The 9,166-nt window shown below is 36.0% G+C and overlaps 1 protein-coding gene across 1 annotated transcript in view; it reads right to left on the reverse strand.

The window, feature by feature from the left end:
- Window positions 1–9,166, reverse strand: part of DENND6A (DENN domain containing 6A) — a 90,324-nt gene that overhangs the window by 44,612 nt on the left and 36,546 nt on the right. Inside the window, exons 4-7 of the mRNA XM_007937267.2 lie at window positions 6,037–6,149; window positions 3,240–3,320; window positions 1,949–2,054; window positions 907–986 (exon numbers count right to left, since the gene is read on the reverse strand). Coding sequence (XP_007935458.1) covers window positions 907–986; window positions 1,949–2,054; window positions 3,240–3,320; window positions 6,037–6,149 — 380 coding nt within the window. The remainder of the gene's footprint in view (window positions 1–906; window positions 987–1,948; window positions 2,055–3,239; window positions 3,321–6,036; window positions 6,150–9,166) is intronic.

The raw sequence follows: 9,166 nt of genomic DNA on the forward strand, positions 1-9,166 counted from the left end.
TTAGTTGGTAATTTTTTGATGACCTGTTCAATTTCTTCTTTTGTGATGGGCCTGTTCAACTTTTCCACATCAAGCTGTGTTAGTTTAGGTAAGTGGTATGTTTCTAGAAAACTGTCCATTTCTTCCAGATTTTCAAATTTGTTGGGGTACAGTTCTTCGTGGTATCCTGATATTATCCTTTTTATTTCAGTTGGTTCTGTTGTGATGTCACCCATTTCGTTTCTTATTCATGTTATTTGTATTCTCTCCCTCTTTTCCTTTGTTAAATTTTCCAGTGGTTTGTCAATTTTATTGATCTTTTCAAAAAACCAACTTCTGGTCTTGTTGATCGGAGCCTATTCTTAGGTCCTGTTTTCATTCAGGTTTTCCCACTAGTTGGTGCCTAACCCACTTCTGTATACTTCCTTTCAAAGATCAGGGCTCCAGGATTATCTTCTGTATCTCTCTTAGTTGGTTTCTTTTTTCTTTTGTTGAAGAGGGTCTGTGTAACTTGTTTGCCTATTCCTCCATCTTACCAGAAGTCTCAGTTTTCCTAATATCTCTTAATTTTTATTAATTCATACTCAATCCTACAACTGAGGGATCTGTTTCTGAAGACCACACATGTCTAGAGGCACTGATAGGATGATGGAGTTGCACAAATCCAAAGGGCAGAATTTACATTCACATGTATAATATATAAATGGCACCCTGGTGCAAACTACACAGGATACAATGGGACTGGTGGTTCCTGTACTAGTATACCTATTCGTCACCTGCTGCAGGATGAATTATGTTAACTCCTCACATCAACAAGAAGCAAGCGAAAGCAAGAAAGGCTGAGTATTATTAGGAAGTGAAAACAAACCCCATGTGTGAGCTTTCTACATAGTTGTTTAAGGAAACAAATAAGGTACAAGGTATTACCTTCATTACCACCCCCATGATAGGCAGGTGTAATGTTTTTCCAGGCACTGGAGCAGGCCATCGATCAACATCATTACAAGCTGAAAAATACAGTAAAGTATTTCCTTAGTGTAAGGGGAAATAACAAAATATTAAAAATGGGCATTAGAAATTAAAATTCTACCTTTTATGATTTAAGTAAAAATATACTGGGAAGATGAACCATATGAGACTAAGGAGCAGCATGTGTCCAAAAACAAAGTTCAGAAGGCAGGAAGGGGCAGAAAGTATGGGTGAATAGAAATAGGGAATCCAAGGAGGAAATTGGAAGAGTGCTGTTCACACAGAGGGGATTATAACTACTGTCACAAAATACCCAAACCACAATGAAATGTTCAGAAATACAAACACACACATACACCAGGAAGGATGGAAGATAAAAGGAAAAGTAATGAAACTTACATTTCATTTAGAAATATACATATATTCTAGAATATAAATTATAAGTTATCTGAAAACAAAAAATTAAATAGTTTTAAAGGGAGTTTTCCTATGTACTTATTACAACTAAAATTAGCTACAAAAGAACACTACTTGGCCAAAGTCTTCCTTCTGTATCAAATGGCATAAGGATTTCTCTTCAAAAGCACTGATAGAATGTCTGGATATTATTAACTTAATAAACAGGCATCATCTATGCTATGAGGGAAAGGTTAAGTAAGTGCTCAGCTACTAACTGAAAGGTCATCAGTCTGAATCCACCAGCCACTCTGTGGGAGAAAGATGTGGCAGTCTAGATTATAGTCTTAGAAACCCTAGGAGGGTCGCCAGGAGTGGTAATCAACTCAGCGGCAATAAGATGTTATAAGTGATGATAACAAAAGATAAAATCTTTAATGTTTGTAGGTAAAGATACCAGAAGAATTTTACATCTCCTACTATACAGTCCTTAAATTCTTATCTAATGTTTCTACAAAGTCAACTTGATTTTACCACTCATTTCTACTGAGTTTTTAAAAACTCATTCATAAGGGTCACATGACTCACACAATGTTTAACTTACCTGCTTCCAAATAAGGTTCGCTCTTTTCAAAATACTCCGGTGCTATCTGTTTTAGCACAGTGTGAAAAAAATGGATATAAGGTAGCTTGCTGATCAAAACCAAGGACTAGAGGAGAAAAAGAAACGTTTTAAATACATAACGATTATAATCTTAAATTTGTCATTCATTTCTTGCATGAGTCAATACTAACAAGCCACATTCACCAGTAAGTGTGGATTTTGAAATAAAAAGCCTTTTACAGTGAATTGCTTAAAGGAAACATAAAATTGTAACTGCAGAAGGCAAAAGGTTAACCTATCACTACACTTTAACATCATAAAGACATATTTTCCTGCCCTTCAGCAAAAAGAATTTCCTTTTAACCGACGAATGCCATGAATAATTTCCAATGCCTACCTACTGGGGTTAATAGCAACGCAGTATCAGAAATTAATCAGATAAGCTATTCCTAAAGAGAAAAGAGCAGAATGCGAAGGTTTTGCAAACTAAGACCTATGACTGTTATATTTTAGAGATTAACTGTTAAATACTTATAAATTGTGATACTATCATATGACCACTCCTGCTATAGATTATGTAGCATCAATTTGTTGTTATTGTTATGTGTCCTAGCATTGGACTCGACTCATAGCTACCCCTCCTTGGGTTTCTGAGGTGGTATCACTACAGTAGATTGCCCAACCTTCCTTCCAAGGAGTGGCTGGTGGGTTTGAACCTCCAGCCTTCTGGTTAGCAGTCAAATGCCTTAGGCACTACGCTACCAGAGCTCCTATAGCATCAATTAGTTGAGGCAAATTCTGGTTTATGAAAGACTGTTTTCCTTCTAGCTAGAATTAAATAGCAATGGCTTTATTTATTTATTTGTAAGAAAGAAAAAGACTGTACATTTGTAGTAGAAACAATAATAGCTAGGAATGTTGTTAAAGTTTTTTACTGGCCCTTACTTTAAAAAAAAAAAAAAAGACTATTGCAGATTTTCATTAGTGGTAATAATATTACAATCTTTTTAGTTGTTCCCTTATTGCAAAATATAAAAATTAGGTAGACTATTCTGGCTTTTTACAGAGTTCCTATAATAACTGTAATTTATTAGGAGGATTCTAGCACAGAAAGGCAAAATTCAACAATAGGTTAAAATTCAGGGACAGATGTCTATAATCTAAAAAACAAAGGTAAGATATAAATTCTAGTATGTTTAAAGATAAAATATCAGAGACTGCAGAATTATCAGTTTGTATTTTCCTAATAACAATACGAAAAACTTTTTCTATTAGTTTATCTGAAAGTTACCTTCTGGAAGTAGCCTCTTTTCAGAGTTTTATCTCGAACTTGTCGGAAATACACATATCCATAAAAATAAGCAGGGTCCTTCTATGAAAGAAATGACAGATGATAAAAATACATATATAAATATTACTATCTTTTAGTATTAACATCAGGTTTCTTTATAAACCCGACTGAGACATGAGGAATACACAAAAAACTAGTTGTGTCTTCTCACCAACAAAATAATCATGCCCATAAATGCCAGTTAAAAACATTGTGACTGCCCAAAGATGAAACAAACATAACTAAAGCAAAGAAGTCATATTATTCCCCTTAAAAATTACTCAATTTATATTCTTTATTCATATCTATACTAATTATTGGAATTGAGGAAACAACAAAATTTTAAGTTTTATCCAGAGCTATGTTTAGGGGGAAAAAAATTCTGCCTACAATTTTGAATTTGTAAAGGCTTAAAGGTCAGGTCAGTCTTTTAACAAAATGAAGTCCTAGTATAAAATTTCAAGAGAGAAAATAAAAAGCGTTAAATGCCAGTGTGAATCTTATGAAGCTAATGTATTGTATCCCAATAATAATAAAACATACTACTGGAGAAATAATTACATTCCCAAAACCTTAAGAAGCTTCTACATTCTAATGGGATAAACTCTGGCCTGTTACTAATTTCTGACTGTCACTCTTTAAACAAATATTTATTGACCACCTACTTTGAACAAGTCATTGTGATAGAAGATAAAAAGATGCATAAGACACAGTTCTTTAAGGAGATCACAATCTAGGAGGGATAAGAAAAGTACAAAAATGACTATTATGTAATAGAAGGGCAGATACCACAAAGAAAGCACAAAATGTTACAAGGAGGCCAAGAAAGAAGAGATTATCTCTGTCTAAGGGAATTGGTAAAGATTTCATAGCAGCAGCTATGTTTAAGTAGCATGTTAAAGGGTGGATGTGACTTAAGCAAAGACAAAGATGGAGCCATTCCAGGTTTAGAGGGCCAAGAGTTTGGGCAAAAACACTCAGAGACAGAAAAGTACAAACTATCTCAGAAAAACACATAGTTCAGTTTGGCTAAAACAGCACATGTATAGAAGAGAGATGAAGTTGGAAATTGGAAAGGTAAGGGGTTCTTATTTGGAAGGCCTAAAAAGCAAGAACAAAGAAAAACTACTATCATTAGCTCTTTATTCATTAGGTAATAGGTAGACATTGTAGACTTTTCTTTTTTTAATTATATGTACACTTTGGCTAATAACATTTTGGTGTAAGATATATTGCAATGAAAAAACAAGAACTGGGAAGTCCTTGGGCAAATTTCTTATTCTCAGTAACCCTGAACTTCCTCTTTGCAAAAGGAACTCTCTCAGAGTACTGCAGGGAGGATTAACAAGATCATATATGTAATATTTGCTTGTTAATACAGTTGCTTGAAATATAATAAGCTCTAATAAGTAGTATCTTTGGTTGAAAGAATATGATGGCTATAATTCACTGTTGTTGTTATGTGCTGTCGAGTCGGCCCCGACTCATAGCGACCCCTCCTTGGGTTTCCGAGGCAGTATCACTACAGAAGTAGATTGCCCCATCTTCCTTCCGAGGAGTGGCTGGTGGGTTTGAACCGCCAGCCTTCTGGTTAGCAGTCAAGTGCCTTAGCCACTATGCTACCAGAGCTATAATTCACTAGTTGGAATAAACTCAATAGCAACTAACAACAAGATATTTCATGGGTAGTATCACTGTAAAGCAGCTCTGGTGTCATAGTGGGTAAGGCACGTGACTGCTATCCAGAGGCTGGCATTTCAAACCCACCAGCTGCTCTTTATTAAAAACATGAAAAAAATCTACTTCCGTAAAGATTTCCAGCCTTGGAAACCCAATGGAGGTCATTATGAGTCAGAACTGATTCGATGGCAGTGGGTTTGGTTTATTTATTTATTTTTCAATCACTGCAAAAAGGAGCCCTGGTGGCACAATAATTAAGTGTTAAACTGCTGAGAGGTCGGCAGTTAGAACCCACCAGCTGCTCCATGGAAGAAAGATGTGGCAATCTGTTCCCATAAGGACTACAACCTTGGAAACCTTATGGAGGCAGTTCTGCTCTGCCCTGTATGGTTGCCATGAGTTGGAACTGACTCAGAGCATGGGTGGGTGGATGACCACTGCAAACTGGGAGAGGGTTCCTGTCATTAGTGGAAATGGTGGAAAATTGTAAAATTTTATTTTAGTCAAATGATGTCAAGTTAATACTGGATCTGCTCATAGGACGTCCAAATGAAAATGTTCCTCATGCAATCAGAGATGTAAATAGGGCATCTGAGAGAGAAAACCATAAAGATTCTGGAATCATCTGAATTATTTGTCTTAATAAACAATACCTGTAAAACTAAGTTTGCTTTAAAGAGATCAAAAAGAGACATCTGCCATGCTATCATAAAGCTTGCAGGGATTACCACAGGGGATAACTACTTCAATTCTGGGTGATATTTATTGGTATAACACCATCCACACCCACATCTAAACCGAGTTATTAACAAATGAAAGGAAATTACCTCAATGTTCTAATCCCTCTTTATAATTCTCAATGGGATTATAATACGTTTCATAATATGTACTCAGTAACTTTGTAAAGTCTCTTTCATTCACATGCTGAATCCTTATGAATTAGACTCACTTAGGAAATCCAGCTGTATACTACAGTAACAAAACAAAAGCAAAACATTTCTGAATGCTATTGGACGTAACTGAATAACTGAGCTCTAAAGTTTTTCACATGGACATTTTTCCATTACTACTTTCCAACCTTTAAGTAAACTGGTAAATCTTTGTCAAATTGATCCAGGAGACAATGCAGTGACATCTTCCGCCCAGAAGACTGACGAAATCTAAAACAAAACTGGGTATCTCCAAGACAACCTAATGAAAACAAAAATTAAAGAAATTGAAGATACTTTAGTTTAACATTTATTTATCCAGATTCACCAAATTTTAGAGCTGAATGGGATCCTAGCAATGATTATAACCCAATGTGTCATGTTTTAGAGAAGAAAAATGAAATCCTGAAAGTTCAAGTACCTTGCTCAAAGTCATCTTTGCCAGTTAGACAAAGCCAGAAGTGAAACATGCATCTTATTTCATAAGTGAAGTCTATTCCATTCTGTCCATGTAATAAAATTTTTTTCTGCAAACTGTTTTCACATAAGTTGACTCAAATATTATAAGCCGAAGAGTCAAACACAAAATAATAAATATTGTTTGACTCTATTTATAGAACATTTTTTTTAAAAAAGCACACAAAACTAAACTATAGTGTTTAGGGATTTATGGTTGAATGATAAAACTACAAAGAGAAGTTTTTTATATACATAAAAAACTCACTGCCGTCAAGTCAGTCCCACACACAACGACCCCTCCTTGGGTTTCCGAGGCGGTATCACTACAGAAGTAGTGCCCAACATTACTTCCAAGGAGTGGCTGGGGGGGAGGTTTGCACCACCAGCCTTCTCGTCAGCAGTCAAATGCCTTAGGCACTATGCTATCAGAGCGTGCTCTCTCTCTCTATATATATATATTCATATATGTTTTAAATTTCTACTGAATTAAAAAAAAATATATATATAGAAGACTCGGAAAAAGCCTAATTAATGACTTACTACTATCAACATTTTAATTTTTAAAAAGTTGTTTTACTTTAATCATTTTAGCAAGTCTCTTAAAACATGTAAAGTCTGTCTAAACTAAATGGAAGGTAATTATACAAAACCATAAATACTCTAAATAAAGTAGCCTATTAAAAAAATATGTGGAGTGGCTTGTTACTCAAATTCTTCTTGATTACTGTACTTTCAACTAATAATGTTACATTAAATACAAAATAAGCTTAAGCCTTTTATTATTATATTCAGAAGTACTTCTAATTCTTCACCATATGAACTTCTCAAGAAAAAAAAAAGGAGGAACCCAACAATATGCTTAAATTTTTTTAAAAAATCTACCCAGTATGTACCAGAGATCCTTCAATTTGTACAACTACATGCAATTACTGAAATTGCTATTTCTTTGGGAGGAAGGGAGGAATGAACAAAGGGAAACAGAGGGTGGGTCAATTCAGTTCCTTCACTTGTTAGAGCAGATTGTTTAAAGATAACCAGGCAAACAGATGAAACTTGAGGTAATGAGAAATATTCTGTGATAGAGGTATGTTGTTGTTGTTGTTATGTGCCCTCAAGTCGGACCCAACTCATAGCAACCCCTTCTTGGGTTTCTGAGGCAGTATCACTACGGAAGTAGATTGCCCAACCAAGGAGTGGCTGGTGGGTCTGAACCGCCAGCCTTCTGGTTAGCAGTCAAGTGCCTTAGGCACTATCCTACCAGAGCTCCTGTGACAGAGGTATAGCATTATTTTAATTCAATGAATTTTTATACTGATGATACAATTTTTTCTTTGCTGAAGATACTTATATCTGATAAAAACAAAGAAAGACAGAGAGAAAGGAAGGAAGTCCACAGAGAAGTACACACTAAAGCAGGAAATATGCATTAGAGCATAATGTACTGAAAAGGATATAGCATCAGGAAGATGTAAGGAATCCCGAGCTTTGTGGAAGGGAAGCAATGAAGCTCCCACAGTCTCAAATCTCTCCATACCCAAATCATGGGCATGCTGTGAGAACTTTCCAGTGACCAGAATATACCCCTCAAATTGTCAAGAGATGGTCAGGAAGATATTTCACTTGGTCAGAAATGTTTTAGGCATAGTATTCTTTGAAATGCAAGGTAAGTGGCTCTCATTTTGTGTCTAAAAAGTCTGTCTCTTTGAACAATAAAGTAACTGAAGAAATATCAACACTTCATCTGGCTAGTCCTTTGTTCTCCCATCTTGACCTCATCAGTGAGGGGAAAGGAGCTAAATCTAAAGAGACAAAAAGTAGACTGGTGGTTGCCTCAGGCTGGGAGAGTGAGAGGAAATAGGGTACAGGGTTTCTTCTTCGTGACTATAGTGAAGGTTATACAATCCTGTGAATATGATAAAACCCATTAAATTGTACATTTTATAAGTGTAAATTGTACAGTATGTTAATTATCTCTTAATAAAGCTGATACTTATTTTTAATGCTACTCCATTGCCAACTGGAGCAGAAACTGAAAACTTCTTCACTTCAATCAAAAAACAGGTATCTTTAAAAAACAAAACAAAACAAAAAAAAACCTCTTTCTGAAAAATGTCCCTCAGATCATAGGATTCTTAACTCCTTGGCTTTTGTGGCAATAGTTCATTCAAGCAAGGAGTCCATCTTTTCAGCCACAGCTTCTCCTATATGAGTGTCATGTGGTACACCAGGAAATAAGGGACTCTGGAGGCATAGTGCTTAAGGCATTTGCCTGCTAACCAAACAGAAGGTTGGCGGTTCAAAAACCCACCAGCCACTCTGTAGAAGGAAGATGGAACAATCTACTTCCATGAAGATTTGTTGTTGTTGTTGTTATTTGCCGTTGAGTCGGCCCCGACTCATAGCGACCCATCCTTGGGTTTCCGAGGCAGTATCACTATGGAAGTAGGACTGCCCAACCTTCCTTCCGAGGAGTGGCTGGTGGGTTTGAACCGCCAGCCTTCTGGTTAGCAGTCAAGTGCCTTAGGCACTATGCTACCAGAGCTCCTTCTGTGAAGATTTACCTCCTTGTAAACTCAATGAGGGTCACTAAGAGTTGGAATTGACTCAATGGCAGTGGGTGAGGTTTAAAATGATCAACGGCAAAAGCATACATTGCAAGCTTTCTTTACCTCTTTAACTCAAACTGAGACTGCAAAGCTATAGGTAAACGGAGGACATTTTCTTGTCACAACAAAATCTCACTCAAAGATTTAAGGAAATCATGACCATGTGTAGGGTTGGCAGACAATGTTTCTACAACTGTATTTGTATGTTCTGTAA

Source organism: Orycteropus afer, unplaced genomic scaffold (genome assembly GCF_000298275.1).
Source record: "Orycteropus afer afer isolate SDZICR_OR568_19922 unplaced genomic scaffold, OryAfe1.0 scaffold00041, whole genome shotgun sequence".
Lineage (NCBI taxonomy): Eukaryota > Metazoa > Chordata > Mammalia > Tubulidentata > Orycteropodidae > Orycteropus > Orycteropus afer.